Genomic DNA, 24,614 nt, shown 5'->3' with positions numbered 1-24,614 from the left:
TCAAGAGAATAGCTAAAACTGGGTCCTCGGAGGTCCTGAGGCAAGTCTTGTTTTGACCTTTATTTCATAGGGGCCAAAATAGAAATTCTGAGAATATGTTTTGATCAAGGAAACAAATCAAGTGTGACAGGGTGCATGATCTCTCCAAATGTAGACCTAAGAGAGTAAGGTAAAATTCTCCTGAATGCTGCCGTTGCCTAGGCTGGAGACCAGCCCACTTTATTCATTGTCTCCTCTGAACCCGGACCTGGAGGTCAGATACACAGGTTAAGGTTTTTGTTTTTGCCGATGTCAGTTATGTGCACCATCCCAGGGACGACCCCAAACTGAAGCTTGTCCTCCTTTGCTGACGCCCAGGGCATGGAGACTGAGGTCCACCTTGCGGCCCACTCTCCTGCTCTATCGATCACAATGATGCCGCCTAGCCCTTTGACCCTCGTCTTCATGTAGCACAAGGCAGCATCAGCGGCCTCTTGTGGATTCTTTCCTAAAAACAAGAGGATTGGCAAAGAAATATGAAATTAATGCCTTCTAGGAGATTAAAAAGTCCTTTTGTGGAACAAATAACCTCCCGAGATGATTATCTTTCTTCTAAAAATGATTTTAATTGAACTGGTAAAACTGGGGCGCACTAAATCCTTCCCTTGAGGGCCAAGCCACCCTGATACAATAAAGCCCAGCACAGCCCCCTGAAATCCTCCCTCAAATTATTCCTCTTTTCTAGGTCTCTATGTTCTCTGGGAAAGGGAACGAAATGCTAGTTTAAAAAGCTTTCTCTTTCCAGATCCTTCTAGGTGGGAGGTGGGAGTATAAGCGCCAGTCAGAAGAGCCACAAGAATCTTCAGACAAGAGATGCTGCAGATAGGCCCCACCAGAACCTTACAAGATGGTCTACAATCAGCAAGATGGTGGGACTTCAGAGGTGAGTGATTTCCAACAATGTGGAACACTCCTGTCTCCTGCTGCAGACCACAGGCCTTCCACAGCTCAGGAGAGATTCACCAGAAGCTGATGTGGAAAATGTCTGGAGATTAGCCTCTGGCTAAGCTGGGGTGGGCTTGTGCTTGGCTCACAGATGGACAGAGACACAATCGATTGGTCAATCCCAGGCTCTGCACTCTAAGGACTGCCTGTACTTTAGAGAAGGGACAGTTACCCAATCCTAGAATCTGAAGGGTAGAAGGGGTCTCAGCAGCCTCTATTGAGGCCCACTGAGCCTCTGAGGAGTCCGTTTCCCTTGGGTGCAGCCCAAGCTCTTAGCCTCAGTCTTTCTTCCACATCACAGCCTTTAATCCCTTGAAGAGAGTTCCAGGCTTACTCTGCCTGCTTCCTCCAATGTCATAGACTCAAGGCTCTTGACAAGTCTCTCCAGTTTGTCACTGTCCTTAGAATGCAGGGCCTAAACTGAACCCATTCCTCTAAGAGGAGGGTCTGAGAAAGGCAGAAGCTTGGGGGGGTTTCTCTCTTGCCTCAGCTGGAGCCAGTATTCCACTAAAGTCTCAAGTTTTTGCCCTTATGAAGTTGATTCTTGGTGCCCAAGTGCAAGATTGTACATTTATCCTAATGGATTTCATCTCCTCTGACTCAGTCCACTGAACACATGTACTGAATTTGTTCTGTTGACCTATAATCAGAATATAAAGATTGCAAATAAATCACATTTTGGCCTTTGAGTACCTTGCTCCATGTGGAAGATAGCCAGTCTGGCGAGATTCACCTTTATTATGCTTTCTCCATGCCCAGTGGTAGAAACAGCTCCGATCTCATTATCAGCATAGCCCCCAGAACCTGTGCAAACAAGAAGACCAATGCTCTTACAGCGGGGCCAATGAGATGCCCAAAGGCACAGTGCTCTGAGCTACAAAGACCTGGGCCAAGGAAAAAGGGAGCTGGATTGGCACGCTGCACTCACCTGGCTCTGGAACGTTCTCCTCTGGACCTTGGTTTCATCATCAATAAAATGAGAGGATTGAACTAGATGATCTCAAAAGTCCCTTTCAGTTTGGACATTTTATGGTTTTATTGCTGGGAGATTTTGGGAAAATGAACAGAACATCAAAATCCAACTAATCTCAAAAAGACCTCCATTGCTTTCAGTCAGTGGTTTAGAGGCTGGTGTTAGGGTGGTGTATGCATGTGCATTTGTGTATGTGTGTATCTCTATGCATGTCTAGTTGGGCTTCTGGGGAAGGTGCATTTCTTACGGTTTTGTGGCTGGTGTTAAGTCTCAAGTTACCATCCAGCTAACACTAACAGCTAACTCCCACAACTTGGGAGCATCCATGAGTAAATTATTTGCATCTGTCTGGGTTCTTTTCTCCATCCCAACAGGAGACTTAGCTAAGAATAAGCTATGTATATATATAAACATTGATACATGTGTATCTGCAGGTACATGCACACATGTGCTGGTTTATATACATATATCTGAAATTTCTCAGCTAAAGAAAGAGCTTTCTGATGAGTGCCCTGCTGTGTACTCACAGCTGGATTTTTCTCCCTATATGGATCGTCAAGAGTAGACTAACGTCCTGAACAGGCCAGACAGACCTGGGGGTGCCCTGTAGGCTGACAACTGCCCTGATGGACACTTTGTGGTCAGAATTTTTCTAGAAATGAAAGGCTGCAGGCCGTAATTTAAAGCTAGGCTGGAGATCTTGAGCTCTGGGCTGTGACTGCCTTGGAAAAAATGAGAAAACCTCCCTCTTCTTCACAAACAGTCAAAGCCCACACCTGGCCATTTCAGAGCTCTTTCCTGAAAGAGCAGGCTGTATTAAGAGTCAGTGTCAGAAGGGATTTGGTTCTATAATAAAACTGAATCATAAATGAAGGACTGGGGCTGAGGAGAGTCATTCCCTGCCCTCCCTCACTGGCAAAGGGGATCAAGTGTTCTTTTTTAGGTTGACAAAACCCCTCATTTGTTATTCAAATCCTTTACTAGATGGACCAGCTTCCCAAAGATGGAAGGTAGATAAGAGCATCTGTTACTTAGGTTCTTATGGCTACCAAAAAAAAGTCAGTACAATTTGTTGGCTTTTTTTTTTAAAGGCAGAACCCAAACCCCACCCCACCACACCCCTGGAATTAGGTCCAATATACCTTATGTGAACTTTAAACAACTTAAACATGAAATCTTACTTCAACCAAAAAGTTCCATCTTATTTTCAGAGGTCAATTACTCTGACCACTTCTGGTTACTCTACATTTCCATTCTCAGCTTCTGATCTCTCTCCATGGAGCAGATCCTTTAAGACCAAGGGGGTGAGAAATTCTTGGCCAGAATGAAAATGGACACAGATGAATTTAGCACTTTGAAGGGAAGAAAGCAAGTGACTGGGAGTGTGGGAGGGTCTCCCTCACATGACCTTACCGACACAGGGCGAGTCTCCGACACGGCCAGCCATCTTATTAATGGTCCCCCCGGTTGATGTTGCGTAGGCAAGGTTGCCGTTTTTGTCAAGGGCCACAGCGCCTACTGTTCCAGTGTTCCTGAAAAACAGAGAGCCAGGCTAACGCTTACAATGCAAGCTGTATCAGAGGCCCACTTCAACGAAACTCAGTTGTACCCAGGCTAGGAAATGAGCCCCAAAGGAACTGACTGACTAGCTGCTTATTCTCCAGAAGCCAGACAGAAGAGGTCATAGGTCCACAATGAGCAGCAGTGACTCAAGAGATTGCCTAAGCCTCTTCTCTGCTCCTCAAGTAGGTAAAGCTGTGAGTCAAGAGATGGCCACCCAAAGCCAATGGATGAGACCCAAGGCTGGCTCCTGGGGCCGGCTATACTGTGGGGACCTCTCTTTGCCTCCTCCTTTCTTCTTTTCATCTCCCCAGTGTCCATTCATCTTTGTTCTTTTAGGCAATGGGATAGAAAAGGTCTTCCAAGGTGACCCATTAAAAGAAGGAACCAGAATGTCTTGATTTTGAAGCCTTACTTAGGGAACTGAGGCACTCTTGGTGTGTTCTTCTCTTTCCCATCAGTAGGGGATAATAATGACTTTGGAAATGAAAGAATGTGTAAAGTCTGTACAGAGACAGCAAAGGGCAGAGTTTGGCTTTCTGAAGGAGAACAGACCCTTAACAGGCTCTCCTTGAAAGGCTGGGATGACTCATACTGACCTGATCAAGAAGGCTTTAAGATGAAAATTCAAGGGAGGAAAATGGCTCCCATAAACCAGAATGTGAAGTAGGGTAACAGGTATAATCAAGAAAGAAGACAAAGTGGCGTCTGGTGACAAATGGATTTGGCGGATGCTGGTCCCAGAGTATGTATGATACAGACATGACTTGTACGAACATGATGGGGAACATTTGGGCCAGGAGAAAAGGAGAAAGAGACCTCACTGGGGAAGCATGCTAGGAACCATGTGGTATGAAGGAGGACAGAGCAAACTTAGGCTGCCTGCACATCTGCCAAGAGAAGAATTTTGGAGAAATCCCTGAATGGCTTTGCTCAGAGTCGACTGATATTCCTATGACTTAGTCTGACCATGCTGTCACTTTCCTCCTTAAGGCTTCCCTCTGGCCTCTAGGACAAAAGACAATTAGCTGTAACTTTAACCCTTTAAAATTGGGATCTGACTGACTTTTCGAGTCTTACTGCACATCACTGCTTTTCATTTACTCAGTGCTCTGGCCAAACTGGCTAACAGGAGACTCGTACCCAGCAGCTTCTGGAGCGAGTGAGTAAATCAATGGCTTGGAAGCATTTAGCCTTCCTCACTTTTTTCTGTAATGGAAACAGGATCACTAAAAACAAGACAATGCCAAACAGATCACACATGATATAGAAAATACATTTACGCTAATAAGAACACTACATGAGGAAAACAATACAGTCTCAAGATAACCTAATTTGTTCTACGTGATCACCAGCATGGAATATCAGAGGAATTCTGAAAACATAGTATGGCTCAATTTCATAAAAGTACCGGACAAGTTTCTCACCCTACCTTCATGGACAAAATGATAAAGTGTGAACTGACAGTAAGGAGAGTTCCCAGCGGAATGAACACTTGTGTCCAAAGGCTGTAGCCTGAGAGGAGGCACTTCATTGGTGGGCCACAAGATAGTTATAGCCTGCTTTCAAATGTTCACGCAGACTATCTGTGCCCAGTCTGTTTCACAATTTTTGTCTATCTGGATGAAAATATAAAAGGCACACTTATCAGAGAAGGCACAAAGTTGAGAAGACCAGATAGTGAATACACTAAATGACAAAAGCACGAGCCAAATGTATCTTTGAAATTATGGGCTGAAATGGGAAAAAAAGAGACTGCTTTTTAAAGCCCACTGTGAAAAAGCTGGCAGATCCAGAGTGCTGGGCTTGATTTGAGGTCCCCCAGGGTGTGGACAGAAGGATGAGCAGGCAGGGAAGGTATGAAAGCTTCAAGGAGTTCCAGATGTGCTGTCCCATTAAAGGCGAGGCATTGGGTACAATTTCAGAAGGGAAAACGAGGGTGTACAAGAAAGAAGAGCTTTCCCAGGACAAAGGGGAGGGATCCAGACCTAGCTCTGCTCTCCTAAGCTGCCCCACAAAGTATTGTGCTCCCACCCACTCCAAGTATCCCACTGGTTCACTCCCTTGTTTGTCTTTCATTCTCCAAAAGGACCACAACATATGAAGAAACACTAGGTAGGAGGGAAAACTCAAGGACTGCCAAGGTCCTTTCCCACTCTGGGGTTATGTGGTCCTTAGAACTTTAGCATCTCGAATGGAAGTCAAGATCTATTGTAATACATTTCAAAGTACTGTTCTGGTTTTGTCATATTTAGTACAAGTGGGCTATTATTCCCTGGAACTTTGGAACTCATGAGAGAAAAACTTCAAAACTTTGTTAGTTTAAACTCTGTGATAACACAGACAGGAGCAACATGACACGTTTCTTGTATTATCTTTTAAAAAAGGTCAAGAGGATGAAGAGCCCAGAAGGGAGTCTGTAGAGGATACACAAATCCTTTGGGAAAACGATTTTTTGCTGCACCTGAAAAGCATCCCAGGCCCATCCCATGAACATGTACTCACGGCTGGCCGTGCCTGACCTTGGTTGACCTAATCTGAATGTCTCTGCTCTTCTCCCCAAGAAGCTTTTTCTAACCGAGGCTAGCCTTTTCTCTAGCAAAAGAATAGGGGTTTTCTTACATCGAGGGATGGGATGGTGTCTGCTGTGTATAAAGGAAGGAGACTGAATACTTAGTTTTAGGATATTTATAAGCATTCCAGATTTACAGTTCAGAGTCACAGGAAATACCTACTTGTCAACATCGGTCAAGTAATTAGTTTTTTCAATTTTCTCTTTTTTCAGACGCTTGACGTTTCGGTCTGTTACCAATTTTTCTGCAGGAACTGTTGGGATCCCCAAGCTTTTAGCAAAAGATGCTGCACCTCGATCAGTCAGGAAGGAGTGATTTGTCTGATTCAGAAAGGAAAGGAACAGTATTAGACCTTCTGGACTGTCCTGCTGTGCAGAGGCAGCTATATTTGAGTACAAAGGTTCAAAAAGGCAAATTCCACTGGTTTCTTTTTTCTGGCAAGAGCTGAGAAAGAATGTTTTTCCAAAACAGAAGAGGGAATAGATACCACTCAATATATGGCTGTCATAAGAATAGCCATCAGTTAATAGCTTGGTTGATCTAATTGGTGCCTAAATGAGGAGGAAAGAGAGTAGTCAAGGGTGAGAGCTTAAGGTCCCACATCAGTTCTCTTCCTTAGGGAATTTACCTGAAGGTAAGAAATATCTTTGTTACCAGAACTACCATGGGCCAGCACAGACCAATGATGGACTCTCAGATAACACTGTTTTACCTATTTCTTTTCACCTATTTTCTAGAACCATGCCAGGAAGCACAGGCTACTACAGCTCTTGAGTCTGGGGGTGTCACTGTTAAGTTATTGGAAAAAAAAGATACTCCTCATTTAGCCACACCTTCTCCATAACCAGACGGGCAAGTTTGATGGGATTTTCGATGCCTCTAACTGAAGATACGGCTCCGGAGCACAGAGTTTTTCCATCCATGATACTAGCATCCATTTCAATTTGACCATCCTCATTCAAGACAGATCCATTACCTACAAGAACAATGACATAAAGGGATGGGGAGGTATAAGACTTCTACATTTACAAAGTGCCCACTGGAGATACCCCTCTTCCCTCCCACTCTACACACACAGTCCCGATTCTCATGAAGCTCATACGCACCTAGAGAAGTGAATAAAAGGTGAGCTGAGGTGGCAGGTAGCATTAACAACTTGAGATAATAAATGAAGGCTTGCGATAAGGATTTTGAGACAGAAATGAGATAAAAAAAACAAAACGATTCAAATTTGTTTGCTTTTTGAGAACCAAATTTAATTTCAATTTGTTCTTAGCTTAGAATGATTGTCAATTAAAATTCAGTTATATGGTAACATCTCACAAAGGACAAAATTAGGTACTGGCTTACACAGCACATACTGCAGAAATATTGCTACTGTTTTCAATTTAAGCAGGCTAAAAAAGTCATCAAAAAACAAGGAGACTCAGGTCAGTAATGTCAATTGACCTGTATAACGTACCGCAGGTATGAAGGGAAGAGTCAGGATTTGAACCCAGGTCTCAACTCCAGCTCAAGGGCTCTATCTGGGCCAAAACCACCTCTGGACAAAAGAGTGTGGGAGGGGTCATCTAAGGTCGGAGGTCGTGCATTCTTTAGCGCTAGAGTCTCATGAAAAGCAAGTTAATCTGCCCAGAATGGGTGAACCACGGATGGTTCTCACTGCGGTGATTTCTATACAGCGACTGAGGGTGGGCTGAATTTTGTTTCCACAGAAATCATACAAATGTAAATATGAAGCCTAAGGAGTCCTTATTAGGTCAGCATATCTAAGCAGACTTCTCTTCTCTGGTCTCAGAGAATGCCTTCTTCCTGTGTCAAACACTGCCAGGCCAGATGAAGCCCCATAAAGGATGGGACCCACTAATTTAGGACACGATCTCAGCGAACGGGGCTTTTCTGATGGACATTGTGGGTTGAATCTTTAACTCACACTTTTGTCAACTCTTAGCAATGGAGAAGACTCATGCTGCGGAAATCATAGAATTTGAGGGATGGAGACATCTAGAAAGCATTTATAGTCATATATTTTAGTAAACTATTTTATTATTTATATCATTATTTTATGAGGAGAAAAAGGGGGCTGAAATGTAAACAGGAGGAGACCCATGGGAGAGCATGGCTTTAGGCGGTTCCAGAGAGGCTATGAATCCTAAAATACCCAGCAATGGGGAATGGGAGGGAAATGCCAATTGGGATAGAAATAAAAGGCTTGTCTTAAAATGTGTGCCTGCCCCTGTCAGGTTACCCTCTACCACACAATGGTGTTGGCCAGGTCACCAGTCAATAAGAATGTGAAATAAAAATCTTTTTCTCCTGCATTCACTGGAGCTCTTGGTAAGATGATTATTTCTCACAGGTCAGAAAGTGAAATCTGGGGGGTAGTGTGGGAGGAAGAAATAATGAGGACATGGCTGTCTCAATACAAAGCAATCTTCCCAACTCAACCACAAGCAAGGGTTCTGCCAAGATGGGATATCAGGAACAGTGGCTATTTCCTTCTATGGGAAGGAACTCTCAGTAGAGAAGTTAGAAAATAGACAAAGATTGTAAAATAGGCAGGGCCAAGGCAAACCAATCAAGAAGTATTTTCTAAGGGTCTAACAGGGTGCTCAGCACTGTGCTGGGTGCTGGGGAGGGCACAGAAATGAGGAGGCCTTTTCTTTCAAATACTTTGGTTGGGAAGACATAAGGATCAAAACAAGGCAGTATCTAAGTGAATGTGGACATGGAGGCAGGGTGGTACAAATGAAAGAACCCTGGATTGGGAGAGAGGGCCTGGGTTCAAATCCTGACTCTACCTCAAATTACCTGTCTCACCTTGGGTGGGTCACTTAATGTCTCTGGCCTCAGTTTCCCTGATGGTAAATGAAAAGACAAGATTAGACGATCTCCAAGTTGCTGACGAATCCCATGATTAAGGGCTAAAGAAAGTCTAAGAAGCAGGAGATAACCCCTCGAAAGACCTAATTGGATTGTTTTGCTTGTTTTTAAATTTGCCTCCTAGTCTGGAATACTCCAGATGTTTTCTAGAGCTATTTTAATAGCTATAGTCCAGTATAATTGGTCTCCTTTTTAAAAATTTATTTTTATTTTTATTTTTTTATTTCATACATTTTATTTTTTATTTCATACATTTAAAAGCATTATCTTGAGCAGGGGTCCACAGACTTCACAGATTGCTCACAGGGTCCAGCACACAAAAAAGAGAAAGGACACTTACTCTAGAGAAGGCTAACTCTGATCATGACCAATAAATGATCTTTCACCTTCGGTAGGGTTCAGCAAACCGCCACTCACTTGATGCTCAAACGTGTTAACAATTTCAGTTTACTCCTCCCAACAATTCAGTCTTGTTAGATAATGAAGTGTCAGATGTGCTCCATTGTCTGCTAAAAGCAATCCTTGTATCTCAAGCCATGGTAGACAAATACAAACAGCATTTTCCAACACCATCTACCTAACCGGCCGTTCCCTTCTGAAGTCTGCCCATCCTCTGAAAGGAGGTGCCAGACAATGACAGATGGCTTCATCTGCTATTTTTACTCTGCCTTCTTAGGCTTAAGTCTTTGTTTTCATCAAGCACCGGATCATGTTCTGAGTGTCATGATTAGCCTGGACAATGTGTGGTCACTAGCTGATGACAACCTAGTCATCGGGACAGCATAACGAACTCTGGGTGAGTTTCTCTGGTACAGACCATGTCTATGAGATGACCAGGATTCTATCTCAGAACAGACCTCTGGAGGGAGCTTCATTTACTGTTTCCTCTTCATCATCTTCTCCAATGATAGAAGAGCTGCTCATAGTGTAGGGGCAGAAGGTTCATCAATGCCTCAGCCCTATGGCTCTCTGATGGCTAGGCCTTTCCCATCAGCCCCAGTGAGGGCAGTTGCAGAGTGAGTAGCTTAGACAAAGAATCACTTGCCTGTTTTCTCCCTCGGGGGTTCTTAATCTGAACATCTGCAAACTTTTAAAAAAAATTCTGGTAACTATTAAAATAGAGTTGGCTTCCCCTGTAATCCTATGTATTTTATTTTTTGCACTTAAGTACATTATTCTGAGAAGGGGTCGGTGGTTTTCACCCAACTGCCTGTCCAAGGGTTCCAGGACATAGATAAGTTCCATGTGCACTGTACAATATATGTTCCCTGGCAGATAGTTCAGTGCCTTCATTTTTTCCCATGAGTTATTGAGCAAAGCCTCAATTCTGATGCTACAAGTAAAGCACATTGCACATATCCTTGCTTCTCTGAATGGACTTGGCTGTCTCATGGACAGAGCTTGCCTGGATGAGCTGGGAAGAGAAGGGAGAGCTGAGCTCTGGTGGTGATAAGCCATGAAAAGCTGGGAAGGGGTGATATTTGCCCATAAATAAACCGCATTGGCTAAATCTTGGAGGAAACACAGGAGCTTGACCAATGGAGAGTGGAGAACTCCTCAGAGAGCAGCCAGACCAATGCCTTTGCTCTCTGCTGGAGAGTGGGAGTGGGATGAGGGAATCAGGTGCTATCTGTGAACCAGAAGAGAAGATGAGGTGGTAAGAACAGGAAGGAAAAGCATCTGGAGAAATGTAAACAAGGAAGAGCGAAAAGTAAGGACTCAAGGTCCTGGAAGGACAAAACTAAAATGTTTAACTAGCCCTTCCACGGATCCATGAAGAGATGGATTATTGGGTGATACTCTGGCTAGGATTCGGAGCTTTATGAGTCTCAGGATATTAATTACAGTGGGACCTACCTGGGAGTTATGGGGTTAAAAGTGTTACCTGATGCTTTGGGGAGATAAGACAGCAGGTCCCTCTGGGCCAGGCCTCCTCTGTGCTTCCAGCACTAAGGGGCTGTTCTCTGCTCTGGAGGTATGGGGAGCTTTGGCTGTGGGGCCCTGTAAGCCTCTTGAGGACCCAAGGGCTGGTACTGGGCTTTAGCTCCAGACAAGAAACAATGTGAGTGAGGACTCTTCATGGATAAGGGCAGAGAAGGGAGGTGGTCCCAGCAGTGGACACTTCTTAGTCCTAGGACCAAAAGGACTTGGCCCGATGAGGCTTTTTATGGAGGACCATGTACGGAACAGAGAGGGCAAGGCCTGGTGGGGGAAGGGCACAGTGGTTCTTAGTAGAAATTAAGGACAAGAACTTCTGGGACTCTATTTCTCTGCTCCAGAGGCTCAGGGCACCTCTCTTCTATCTCATCCAGGGGAAACAGGGCCTAGACTGTGTTGGGGAGCTGGAGGGCCTTGCTTTGATGGGAAGACAATGCTTGCTTGGTGGATGTTTTGAGAACCCTGTGAGCAGAGGTAGAAACTACAAAGGGAGGAGAGAATCAAGTAAAATGTGGAATACTGTAAGACATTTAAGCCAGAAAGCAGCTCAGAGACCATCTAGCCTGAATGTCTTCATTTTGTAGCTGAAGAGATTGAGAACAAGCAGAGAGCTGAAGAGCCAAGGCCTTCTGACTCTTTTGATACTCTAGTACCCCAACTACATCAGATGGATTCTAGATCTGTCCCCCAACCTGTCTCCTATTCTCCAGCTGGACCAGGGTCATCCATATCAGTTGGATGCCTAATGGCTTCCATGTGGGAAGATTCCTTGTATTTTTACTAGGCATGCTGCCTGGAACACTCCTTGGCTGTCAGCAGACTCCACACCAGATGTGCTTCTTCATAAGTGTACTCCAAGGCCCTGTGCAAGAAGTCTCAAGTGCAGTGTTGCTACCAAAAGCAAACCAGCCCCAGTGAGGACTGGGGTGGGTGGGTCCTACACAGGATGGTGAGGATGGCTTTGGCAGGAGAGGGGATAAAGCTTGGGAAGCTGTCCAGTGGGCAGAGCTTAAGCAGTGTACCCACCTGCCCCCACCTTGGGGTGACAAGTGGGTAAATGTTTAACCACTCTCTTAAGTGGCCCTCCAAAAGAAAAACGTACATGTCCACACACACTTTTAAGTTCAATCTGCCTTAGTTATTTTCTTAAGTCTAGATAATGAAAAACCAAGTCCTGATCCAAGTGCTTGCTGATTTCCAAGGTGTAAATGCTCATTCCAAAAACTAAACAATTGGCTCCAGGTTTGAGCTGGCCTCAGCACACCCTTGACTCGAGCAGGGAGGAAGGTTGTGCATGACTTCTCTGGTTGGGGGAGGAGGAGCATTCAAGCAGGTATTCGGGTGCTCTGTTGGACTAGGAGGCGGGAAAGTCAACACCAACAAACTCAGGGCCTCTGTGGTCCAGATGCATGCCTTCATTCCATGGGAATGTGCTGGGATGACACAATGAGCCAACTTTGTTGTGGGGAAGGAGAAACCACGGAGTTAGGAACATATTTCCTTCAGCCTGGCACAGATTGGTACAGGCTTATTCCCCAGGCTTATCCAGCTAGACAGCAAACCAAATACTCTGTCACTGGACTCTAAGTTTGTGTTTGTGAACACCTCTGGATTTTGGTTATGCTCATGTACACAGGCTTATTTGCCTAGTGGATTTACACCAACACAACACTATTCTAGCCCTACAGACCAGAGGATGGCAAACCACAACCGTGGGCTGCAGTTAGGCCACTGCTGTAAGCTAGCTCACCCACTGGCCAAAAGAGGCAGCATGTGGGCAAGATTGGGCAGGATTTGGCCCCCCTAGCCTGTAGTTTGACAGCCTCTGGTCCACAGATTCATGTCATTCAGAGAGCGCTTACACAAGCTGCTTACCCCTGGCTGCAACTTTTACAAAGCTGAATTAATGAAGAGAGAAGGCGAATTGTCATTTTTCAAGGAGAGACTGAGAAAGAAATCTGTTTTTACTGGTTTCAGATGCTTAAAGTCTTAGGAGTGGCTTTCTGGGAACAAGGTCATGGACTTAATTTGAAAGAAAAATAGATTTGAGATAAGTTTTTTATAATATATGCATATTTTCCTTCCTGGAAGATTTTATTATTTGTTTCTTTCTTTTCTGAACCACCCACTTCCCCACTGCATCTGAACCTCTGACCCGGAGAGTACTTCCCAGTTGCTTTGATTCTAACCTCCTCCCTGGGGGAGTCACCTAAGGGAGCGGAAGTCAGAGGGGGAGGGGAAGGAAGTCTACTTTCCCAGATGGATTTGGGAAAACAGGAGCTGGTCCCTCCTAAACACCTTTTCCTTTCTGGCTCTCGTGTACAAATATGAACCTATGTTTGAGCCAGTTCCCCTTCTGTTATGCTCTGGGATCTCATGAAGGCACCATTTTTTTCTAAGTTGTTGATCTATGTATCTGTGTGCACAGGATGGTACCTACTTCATAGAGTGATGAAAAGAAAATGCTCTGTCAACCTAAAGACACACACATATGAGTCATTATTATGTTTGGCTGGCCTACAGACATATATAGCCAGTATCAATGAGCTGGGCGGTTAAGAAATATATTGTTTCTTTAGAGAACTCTATGTCATGGGATTTCAGAACAGGAAAGAACCATGGGGAAACACTGAGTCCAATTCATATTGGAATGGGACCCCCTGTATAGAATCTCTGACAACTGTTTATTCAGTCAGGAGTTGGACCTCTGCATAGTAACCCTCAGCAAGGGGGGACTGAACCTGCCCACTGGGGGTGGGGCAACCTGGGTGGGGGAGTGTTGGGTTTGGGAGTTACGGAATGGGTAGGAAGTCAACAGGCAGATGGGAAAGGAGGACCCCTCCTGGGCACTGGCAGCAAAGATAGTCTAGTTTAGCTGAAGTACATAGTACAGGGAAGGGAATAATATCAAGTCGACACTAGAAAGACATGATGGTCCTATATTGTAAAAAATCTGGGCTTTTTAGCCGAGCAAGAACTCCATGAGTCAGCAACGTGACCCAGTAGCCAAAAAGAGGAAGGCAGTTTGAGGCTGCAGGAGGTTCCCAGCATCCAAAGTTAGGGAGTCATGGTCCCATTATCCTGTGCTCTGGCAGGAGCACTTTGGAGGGATATTATCATTTCTGGGTGCCACTTTTAAGAAAGGACACTGATAAACCTGAGGCCTATCCAGAAAAAGGTTGCAAAGGAAGGCCTCAAGATCATACTACATGTAGACTGCTTAAAAGAATTAGGGAAGAGAAGGCTCGGGTTTGGGGGACATGCCATGTGATCTATTTTCAAGGACTAGTAGGGCTGTGTCATGAGGAAAAGGGACTGAACTTGTTTTGGGTTGAAAATCAGAGTAATAGGCAGGAGCAGCAAATGTAGGCTTGATGTCAGGAAATTCTGCTGAGGAATGAGCGCTATCCAAAGTAGAATGAGGTGCCTCAGGAGGTAAGGGGCTCTCCCTCACTTGAGGTCTTTAAGGAAAGGTCAGTCAACACCTGTCAAGTACATTGGAGATGGGATTCTTATGGGAAATGGCCACAACCATGTGTGAGAAAGGGGATTCTGGGGGGTGGAGCCAAGATGGTGGAGTAGAAAGACGCACATACACATAGCTCTGAACCCACAACCCATAGAATATCTGTAAAAAAGAACTCCCGGCAAATTCTGGAGCAGCAGAAGCCACAGAACAATGAAGCGGAGGAGATTTCTGTTCCAGAGAGCCTGCAAACCTCTCACAAAAGGTCTGTCGCGCTGCAGGCGAGGAGTTGAGTCCAGCCCTGCCATGGCCGCCCAGCGCCGAGAGGAGCAGATCTGAGTGGGCTTCAGGGATGGAATCTCCAGCAGCCACGCGGGTCCCTCCACCCACAGGTGATGGGGGTCGGTGAGAGGGTCTCTTTGGCAGGTCGAGAGGGGAGCGGGGTGCCCCCATAACTCAGTCCCCCTCGGGAGGCAGTGGTGGAGGCAGGAGCAGACCCTGGCTCCTCAAGCAGGCAGGAGCCTGGATCCATTGTTGAAGGTCTCTGCATAAACCCCCTGAGGGATCTGAGCCTGAGAGGTGGCCCTGCCCCAACCTGAGCACCTTAACTTAATCTCACACTGACTAGCAGCCCCGCCCCCGCCCAAAGCCCTGAGGCTGGGAAGCAGCATTTGAATCTCAGACCCTAAGCGCAGGCTGGGAGGATCTGGAGGCAAAGTGGGTGTGAAGAGAATATTCAGAAGTCAAGTCACTGGCTCAGAAAATGCCCAGAAAGGGGAAAAAAAATAAGACTATAGAAGGTTACTTTCTTGGTGAACAGGCATTTCCTCCCTTCCTTTCTGATGAGGAAGAACAATGCTTACCATCAGGCAAAGACACAGAAGTCAAGGCTTCTGTATCCCAGCCCACTCAATGGGCTCAGGCCATGGAAGAGCTCAAAAAGGATTTTGAAAATCAAGTTAGAGAGGTGGAGGAAAAGCTGGGAAGAGCAATGAGAGACATGCAAGCGAAGCATGAACAGCAGGTCAGCACCCTGCTAAAGGAGACCCAAAAAAATGCTGAAGAAAATAACACCTTGAAAAATAGGCTAACTCAATTGGCAAAAGAGGTTCAAAAAGCCAATGAGGAGAAGAAGGCTTTCAAAAGCAGAATTAGCCAAATGGAAAAGGAGGTTCAAAAGCTCACTGAAGAAAATAGTTCTTTCAAAATTAAAATGGAACAGATGGAGGCTAATGACTTTATGAGAAACCAAGAAATCACAAAACAAAACCAAAAGAATGAAAAAATGGAAGATAATGTGAAATATCTCATTGGAAAATCAACTGACCTGGAAAATAGATTCAGGAGAGATAATTTAAAAATTATGGGACTACCTGAAAGCCATGATCAAAAAAAGAGCTTAGACATCATTTTTCATGAAATTATCAAGGAAAACTGCCCTGAGATTCTAGAACCAGAGGGCAAAATAAATATTCAAGGAATCCACAGAACACTGCCTGAAAGAGATCCAAAAAGAGAAACTCCTAGGAACATTGTGGCTAAATTCCAGAGTTCCCAGGTCAAGGAGAAAATATTGCAAGCATCTGGAAAGAAACAATTCAAGTATTGTGGAAATACAATCAGGATAACACAAGATCTAGCAGCTTCTACATTAAGGGATCAAAGGGCATGGAATAGGATATTCCAGAAGTCAAAGGAACTAGGACTAAAACCAAGAATCACCTACCCAGCAAAACTGAGCATAATACTTCAGGGGAAAAATTGGTCTTTCAATGAAATAGAGGACTTTCAAGCACTCTTGATGAAAAGACCAGAGCTGAAAAGAAAATTTGACTTTCAAACACAAGAATGAAGAGAAGCATGAAAAGGTGAACAGCAAAGAGAAGTCATAAGGGACTTACTAAAGTTGAACTGTTTACATTCCTACATGAAAAGACAATATTTGTAACTCTTGAAACTATTCAGTATTTGGGTACTGGGTGGGATTACACACACACACATGCACACGCACACGCACACACACATAGAGACAGAGTGCACAGAGTGAATTGAAGAGGATGGGATCATATTTTAAAAAAATGAAATTAAGCAGTGAGAGAGAAATATATTGGGAAGAGAAAGGGAGAAATGGAATGGGGCAAATTATCTCTCATAAAAGAGGCAAGCAAAAGACTTATTAGTGGAGGGATAAAGAGGGGAGGTGAGAGAAAAACAGAAAAACATGAAGATTACACTCATCACATTCCAGTAAAGGAAGGAATAAAATGCACACTCATTTTGGTATGAAAACCTATCTTACAATACAGGAAAGTGGGGGATAAGGGGATAAGCAGGGTCGGGGGGATGATGGAAGGGAGGGCATGGGAAGGACGGAGCAATTTGAGGTCAACACTCATGGGGAGGGACAGGATCAAAAGAGAGAATAGAAGTAATGGGGGACAGGATAGGATGGAGGGAAATATAGTTAGTCCTATACAACACAACTATTATGGAAGTCATTTGCAAAACTGCACAGATTTGGCCTATATTGAATTGCTTGCCTTCCAAAGGGAAGCGGTGGGGAGGGAGGGAGGTAAAGAAGTTGGAACTCAAAGTGTTAGGAACAACTGTCGAGTACTGTTCTTGCCACTAGGAAATAAGAAATATAGGTAAAGGGGTATAGAAAGTTATCTGGCCCTACAGGACAAAAGAGAAGATGGAGACAAGGGCAGAGAGGGATGATAGAAGAGAGAGCAGATTGGTGAGAGGGGCAATTAGAATGCTCAGTGTTTTGGGGTGGGGGGAGGGGACAAAAGGGGAGAAAATTTGGAACCCAAAATTTTGTTAAAATGAATGTTAAAAGTTAAATAAATAAATTTAAAAAAAAAAAAGAGAAAGGGGATTCTGGCTGGCGATATGAAGTGAGCCTTGGAAGGATGGATTGAAGACAATGGTGAGGAGAGAGAAAGGACTGAGAGGCTAGGCCCCTCATTAGAGAGCCAGTCCTTGGGCCGGGGGAAGATGTAAGAAAAAAACAGACAAGATGGATGGATATGAGGAGGGGGAAGGGAGAGTGAAAGGCAAGGCCCATTCTGTGGGGGGAGAAGCACCTCATGTGCTCAGGACATACCTCTCATGGTTTTATTCACTTCTGCCCCACAAACTTACCTGCATTGAATTCGGGGTCATCCTCCAGTATTGCCACTGCCCCTTCCACAGCATCAATGGCACTCCCACCTTCTTTTAGGATGTTGTAACCCGTCATAGCGGCCTTGGTGACACCATGTCGTACTCTTTCCGAACGTTCCTTAGAGATGGAGCCAGCTCCTCCACCATGCACCACAATAACAGGTTGAACAAAATCTGAGGACCAAGAGCATAAAAACCAAGAGCTTTTTAGGACAATGGCCAGTCCAACGGGACAAGGAGGAGGAGAGATCTCCATGAGAGATTTGTATAAGAGTGTTACAGATATAAGCATCTGGAGAGTACGTACTGTGTGTCAGGCTTATGCTAAGCACATTTTACAAATATCATCTCATCTGAATCTCACCAGAGGAAGGGATATCATGATTCCCATTTTATGGGCAAGGAAACCGAGGCAGGCAGAGGTGAAGTGACCTGCTCAGGGTCACACAGATAGGAAATATCTGAAGCTGGATTTGAACTCAGGTCTCCCTGACTTTGGACTTAGCTGCCTCTCTCTATAGCAGTATCTATGTATATCTATGTATCTCTTCTTTCTCTATCCATTTTGTTGTTATTCAGTTGTGTTCAACTTCACGACCCTGTTTGGAGTTTTCTTGGCAGAGATATTAGAGTGGTTTGCCATTTCCTTCTCCAGCTCAATTTACAGATGAAGAAACTGAGACCAACAGAGTGAAGTGATTTGCCCAAGGTCACAAGTGAGAAAGTACCTGAGGCTGGATTTGAACTCAGGTCGTCCTAACTCCAGGCCCAGAGCTCCATCCACCAAGCCACTAGTTGCCACTATTCAACTCAATCAACATAATTAATAATTAGATGCAAGCAATCTGGCTCACCCTCCTGACCTTCCTTCTCATTCCTCTTCTGCAAGCTGTTCTCAGTTTAGCTTGTATTCATTTGTCACGCTGAATGTGAGGACACAAGCTTGCTGGGGGTAGATGGGCAGGGAGGTGAGGGCGGGCCTGTCTCCTAATTAGGACAGTGACTGGACCTCAGGTTTCATTAGGAGAGTGAGGAAACCCCTTCCACCAAGCCTGGCGGAACCTACTCCACAATCTGAGGTCTCCCCAAGGGGCCAGAGCAGAAGTATCAGAGCAGGATGGCCTAGCACCCTGCCGGGATTTGGCCCAAACCAGATTAAGGTGTAACCGGGAAATACTTCACAAAATCAAAATGCAATGATATGGAGATGGTATGAATGTGGGTGTGCCCATAGGCAACCTTCTGGATGGCTCAGTGGCCCCCATTTCTATCTGAGTTCCACATCATTGGCCTAGAGCTCCGAGAGCTTAAGGGGCCTGCCTCGCAGGTGCAGCTTGAAGCCAGGCCTTCCCGACTGAAGCCAGTCCTCTCTGCTCTACTCCATGGTTTTCCTGATACAGTCCCAATTGCTCCGCAATACCTCCAGCTGGAGAAGTTTTCCATAAGGGTGCCGGTACAGGTACCCTATTGGTTTGCAAAGATCAGGCTGGCTAAATGTGGAGACACTCATCACCAGGCTGGCTTTGGGGGGGAGGTTAATGTTTTTTTTTACCCTAGTAACTCTCACAGACCATTTCCTACAACATGAAGAGGCTTCCATCTGTCTAGGGGGAGGAAGGACCCCCAGTGGGAAATGCTGAGTGTGTGGAGTCTGCAGGCAGTGCCCTCCATGAAGCCCCTCTCATGGTGTGGAGGCATTTCTGGGATCCCCAATGTCAAACCCACCCTAGCAGTTTCCACCAAGCTGGAAAGGCTTCAGGTACTGACCTGAGATGCACTGAGAGGACTTGGAAGACGAGTAGGAGCGATGGTCAGAATGACCCGAATGGGAGGAACACGGTATGTCACTCATCTTGAAGATGGTAGTTTACAGGGCCCTGGATTCCATCTGGACAAAGAAGCACAAAAGGTCAGGATGCAAAGGGCCCTTGGAAGTCAGGGCATCTAATCCCCTCCCTCCCCCCATACAACACACCAGATGCACCATCAAGTGCCATATGCCAGGAAATCTCTAGGGAGGAGAAACATACTTGTTAGGGTGGCCTTGCACTTTGTGAGAGCTTTATTTATTAGGAGCTGGAGGCTAAGGGGTGCCCACAGAGCCCTAGGCCTGGAGTCAGGAAGACCTGAATTCTCAGACACTTACTAGCTATGTGACCCTGGGTCAGTCACTTAACCCATGATTTAAGTCACTTAACACTTGCCTCAGTTTCCGCATCTGTAAAATGAACTTCAGAAGGAAGCTCTACTATCTTTGTCAAGAAAACCCCAGTTGGGGTCACAAAGAGTCAGACTTGACCCAACAATTAGGAATCATCTCTAATTGAATCTAAATTGGACTCTGGGCACCTTCTACCCTTACTCCTGGCTCGGGGGACAGCCTCTCCAACACTTGTTGCTAAGTATTTTCTCCAGCATAAACGTCCTTGACTCCTTTAGTCAACCCTCCCATGGCCTCATCCTGCAGCCCCTCACCATCCTGGGTGCTCCCTCCTCTCAACACTGTCCAGCTCAGCCATGTTCTTCCTAAAAGATGGCCCCACTCCTGAAAGGAGGTCCCCAGAAACGGCCCACTGGGCTTGCTCTCTTCCCAACTCTGCACATGGCACGTCTCTTACTGCAGTCTGAAATTGAGGGGGGTTCTGGCTGCCATCACACTATTAGCCCATCCTGGCCTTGAAACCCTCCACAATTGTCTTTGGGTGAACTACTGAAGAGTTGGCTAGTAGGGAATCTGTCTCTGCAGTTTTGCACATTTTTTTTTTTAAAGTTTAAATCTTTACATTTATTCCTACTCAATGTTACCCTCAATTAAGGACAGTGCTCCCGCCTGCCAAGACTTCTATTCCACGTTGGGTTAAGTATGCCTCCTGGCTTTAGGCCAGCTCAACAAGAATACCCTTTATTTCTGTGCGAGCCATTGGCAAAATGGGGCCTAGCTTGGCTCTCCGGGAGCCCTGGGCATTCAAACAATTTCCAAGCCTCTTAAATCTCCTGTTGCTTACATCTCCTCAACCTGTGCTCAGGCAGTTCTGAAAAACTTTGTCCAGTTACCACTCTACTCATGTTTTCAAAAACTGGAAATGAGGTCAGTCTTGTATTGCTTTATTTCGTGAAGCTACGATGCCTCTTTGTGATAAACCTTTTCCTTTTCTAGATAGATATTCACTAACCATTGCTTTAATAATATGTTTTGGAGTCTGACCAGGAATGAAGCCAAGTCCAGTGGCCTAAAGTCTGAGGAAACCACTCTTCCTGTTTTGGAAAATGAGGACATTTGCCCTCCTTCAGTCCTCTGGTTCTTATTTTAAAAATGCAGAAACTGAGGCCCCTCAGCTGGGAAGGGGTTTACTAATCCAGGGATGACTGTGGGCTGCAGATTGACTTAGAAAACCACAGATTCACATTATCTATATTTTATTGTATCTTTGGTAACCATTTCCTAATTATATTTTAGTCTGGTTCAGCACCCCATCATTGGAGAGTTTGACACCTCTGTACTAATTTCCACCACACCCTCACTACAAGGCAATCCTTTCATTCCTCAATTTATTCCTTTTCCTACTCTCCAATCAACAAGCATTATTAAGCACTTACTGGATGCCTGCAGCTGTTCCAAACTTTCTTTTCTCCTTCAGTAACCCCTCACAGCTCCATTCCTTGGAAAATAGGGGCTTCTTTTTCATCTCCCTATTCTCTTCTCCCTTATTCCAGTCTCTGACTCTCTTCAAAAGGCCCTCTATAGGTTCCCATTTACAGAGTCCATCCCTTTCCTCCTATCTCCAATCTCCTTCCTTCTACCGGCTCCTTCCATTGTGCCCTCAAACGTGTCCAAATCTCCACCAATGGTAATATTACTGAACAAAAACCACTCCGATGAGGCCTGATGATAATAATCAATAAACAAGACTAATCATCCACAAGCCATCATTCTTTGCTCCTTTTCTCAGCCAAACTCCTAGAAAAAGCTGTCTCTCCTCAGGGCCTGCACTTCTCCCCTCACTTATCATCTTTCCAATATCCTCCGTGAATCCAAACTTCTCCCTCCAAAGGCACCAACAATCTCTTGGCCACCTCTCTGGCCTTGTCTTCCTTGTTCTATGGTCTCTCCTCTCTGGATTCTAGTGATCCCACTTTCTCCTGGTTCTCTCCCTCCTCCCAAATCTCTTTTCCCTTTTATCATCCATACTGTGCTCTTCAATGTAGGTGCCCCCATGGCTCTGTCCTGGGCCCACACGCTCTCTCTGTGTGATGTCCTTGGCTGGATAGGTCCAATGATAATCTGTCCTGGTGATTTCCAGAACTACAGATCTGTGCTGCATTAACTGCCCACTGGATTTTTCAAATCGTACACCCTGTAACTTCCTCCCCAAACTCCACATGTTGAAAACTGGGCTCATTTCCCACCAGAGCCTAGTGCCCTTTGAGCTTCCCAACCTTCTGGTCTTGCAGCCTCAGGGCTTCCTGTCAGCTTTGCCTCCTGTCTCTCACTCACCCCACAGCTTGTGATCTGTGCCTCAGAAACATCACTCCTCTGGCCCCTGGCTGCCCCTCCCAGAGCCGCCATCCGAGGTCATCTGCATTATTACAAAATCTCCTCGTGGTCAGCCTGTGGATACTGCTAAAGCAATTCCCCTAAAGTGCAGGGCTGCAATCCTCCTCCCTCAGATCCTAGCTCTAGAATTAGGGCTGAGCCCTTCTCATCCTGGCCCCGGCTTACTCTGTAGCTCCCTTTCTGCCCAGTAATTTCCTGCCAAACTGGAATTCTTCCAATTCCCCTCCCATAGCACCATCTCCCACCTTTGGGCCTTTGCCCTGGCTGTCACCCATGTGGGGAATGCATCCCTTTGAGACTCAGCTCAAGCCCCATTTTCTGCAGGAAGCCTTTTCTGAGCCCCAAAGAGGCTGGTACCCCCTTTTCCCTCTTGTATCTACTTTGCCTAAATTGTATTTTTAAAATTTTCATTTTCAAAATCTCTGTCCCCTGACACTCACCTCACTCACTCTCAAAGAAAACATCCAATATGACTATCTACTTGGGATGTATTTTGTATATATTTGTGTTCAGTCAATAAACATTTATTAAGCTCTGTGTGCAGGACGTTGTGCTTAGCACTGAGGAGCCAAAGAAAGGTAAAGATAGGTCCTAGCCCCAGGGAGCTCCCCTTCTAATGGAGAAGACTCCACGAAGACAACTGAGTCTAAACGAGATCTAGCCTGATAACCTGGAGATAATCCACGCTGCCATGAGGGGCATGGGGTTGGGGAAGGGAAACTTTATCTTTCTCACCCTGCAATGCCATGAACTCTGCCACAGGTGGGCTTGCCCCCACCCCATGCCTGGCACACATTTTTTGTCTTTCAGCCATTCTATTTGTTGAACTGAAATGACTGATCAACTTCAGTGGAGGGAGTTTCTACACAGGGAATCCACACCTCTCCCCCCCAAAAAAGAAGAAAAAGAGATCTTAAAGGTTGGCTTGAGTCAATCCAGGTTCTGGCCAAAGAATCCCTGTTCCTAATCAGTCAGTCAGTTAGTAAACATTAAGCGCCTACCACATGCCAGACACAGTGCCAGGAGCTAGGGATACAGGGCAGTGCAGATACGAGGGGCATCCTTAACTGGGGTGTCTATCACATGCTGATAGCTGTCCCTCAATATCACTGATTTCCTGGGTTGTATTTGATGACCGGGAAAACTCGGTTCTGAGAAGGGGCCTTAGCAGGTTTCACCAGGAGAGACCTGCCAGAGGGACGGGTCAAAAAAGTGAATGAGCATCTATTAAGTGCCTGCTGTGTGCTTGGGGCTGTGGTAAGTCCTAAGGATACAAGGAAAGACAAAAGTAGGGTCCAAATTCTCCAGGATTCCTATTCCAATATCAGTCCCCATCGGCTGGCATATAAGCATCTATGAAGTCCTTATGATATACCAGGCATTGTATGCTCTGGCGATACAAAAAAACCAGAACATATTAACAGTAACTACAGAGCAACATTGGGTGGGAGGGGGATCACCTACTTCTGGCAGCAGCGGAGCACTCCGAGGGGATGGAGACAGGAGGGGGAAATCCTGCAGGCGGGGTGCTGGGACGCAGGTGGGGGGGCTGAGATGGAGGGGGAGGGAGAGGGGGTGAGATGGGAGGGGGAGGGAGAGGGATAAGATGGGAGGGGGAGAGGGGGTGAGGTGGGAGGGGGAGGGGGGCTGAGATGGGAGGGGGAGGGGAGGCTGAGATGGGAGGGGGAGGGGGGCTGAGATGGGAGGGGCAGGGAGGGGACTGAGATGGGAGGGGGAGGGAGGGGACTGAGATGGGAGGAGGGGGAGGGGGACTGAGATGGGAGGAGGGGGAGGGGGACTGAGATGGGAGGGAGAGGGGGGCTGAGATGGGAGGGGGAGGGAGGGGACTGAGATGGGAGGAGGGGGAGGGGGACTGAGATGGGAGGGGGAGGGAGGGGACTGAGATGGGAGGGGGGACAGAGGGAAGCAGGTGACGGGGAGGGGGAGGGAGAACTTTGTGACTCGACAATAACTAACTTGTCAATGACCAACGACACCACAGGGGTCCCTTCCTTGAGGGGGGGGTTGGGGTTTGCGCCCCGCTCCTCCCCCCATTCTGGGGCTGGGGGCGGCACCTCCCCCCTCGAGCCCCCCAGACCCAGGCCCTCCGCCCAGATTCCCCCGGAGGAGGGCCGATCCCAACGGCCCCAGGAGTCCGATCCGTGACCTCTCACCTCAAGTGTCCCCCCAGGAATGCTGCCGCCCGAGGAGGCGGCAGGGTGAAAACCGTTATTGCGCCTGCGCACAATCGAGCTGGCGCCCACGGGGATCATTACGGTAGGGGGAGGCGCCCCAGCGGAGTCATTACGGGGCGGCTAGAGGGCAGTTAGCTGGGCCGTGTCAGCCGCCTGCACCGAGGAAAGGGCTCTGGCGCCCCCGCGGAGCTTTACGGTAGACGCTGCTGGGCTCCTCCGCGCAGTCATTACGGTAGAAGCGCGTGGGCGCCCCCTCGCAGTCGTTACCGTACAGCCTCGAATGCCGGGACACAATAGAAGCTTGAGGGTGTCATGACCG

The 24,614-nt window shown here is 46.3% G+C and overlaps 2 protein-coding genes across 11 annotated transcripts in view; both read right to left on the bottom strand.

Moving 5' to 3' along the window:
• LOC140522101 (inner centromere protein-like) overlaps positions 1-24,614 on the bottom strand; it is a 576,743-nt gene that overhangs the window by 234,979 nt on the left and 317,150 nt on the right. The window lies entirely within an intron of this gene.
• ASRGL1 (asparaginase and isoaspartyl peptidase 1) lies at positions 14-24,572 on the bottom strand. 7 transcript variants are annotated; one of them, XM_072638876.1, is made up of 9 exons: positions 24,275-24,572; positions 19,313-19,433; positions 17,525-17,719; positions 7,197-7,265; positions 6,924-7,066; positions 6,253-6,410; positions 3,371-3,489; positions 1,678-1,788; positions 14-487 (listed from the first exon to the last, which is right to left on the bottom strand). In XM_072638876.1, the coding sequence occupies exons 2-9, from the start codon at positions 19,395-19,397 to the stop codon at positions 255-257; spliced, it is 1,113 nt and encodes a 370-aa protein (XP_072494977.1). In that variant the 5' UTR covers positions 19,398-19,433; positions 24,275-24,572; the 3' UTR covers positions 14-254. The 7 variants fall into 7 exon arrangements, with proteins under 7 accessions (XP_072494977.1, XP_072494978.1, XP_072494979.1 ...); XM_072638877.1 differs by lacking the exon at positions 24,275-24,572 and adding an exon at positions 23,565-23,658; XM_072638878.1 differs by lacking the exon at positions 24,275-24,572 and adding an exon at positions 21,983-22,050.

The sequence above is a fragment of the Notamacropus eugenii genome, chromosome 2, assembly GCF_028372415.1.
Source record: "Notamacropus eugenii isolate mMacEug1 chromosome 2, mMacEug1.pri_v2, whole genome shotgun sequence".
In the NCBI taxonomy this organism is placed as follows: Eukaryota; Metazoa; Chordata; class Mammalia; order Diprotodontia; family Macropodidae; genus Notamacropus; species Notamacropus eugenii.
Note: the sequence above shows the minus strand (reverse complement) of the source record. Positions and strands in the feature narration are given on the sequence as shown.

Bases quoted from the DNA above. Each gene is read 5' to 3' on its own strand.
- ASRGL1 (XM_072638876.1), bottom strand. From the start codon at position 19,397: ATGAGTGACATACCGTGTTCCTCCCATTCGGGTCATTCTGACCATCGC. The intron at 3,490-6,252 runs GTAGGTATTTCC...TCTGTTTTTCAG, and splicing joins TACTTGACCGATGTTGACAA to GAACACTGGAACAGTAGGCG. The intron at 1,789-3,370 runs GTAAGGTCATGT...TTGTTTGCACAG, and splicing joins CGGAGACTCGCCCTGTGTCG to GTTCTGGGGGCTATGCTGAT.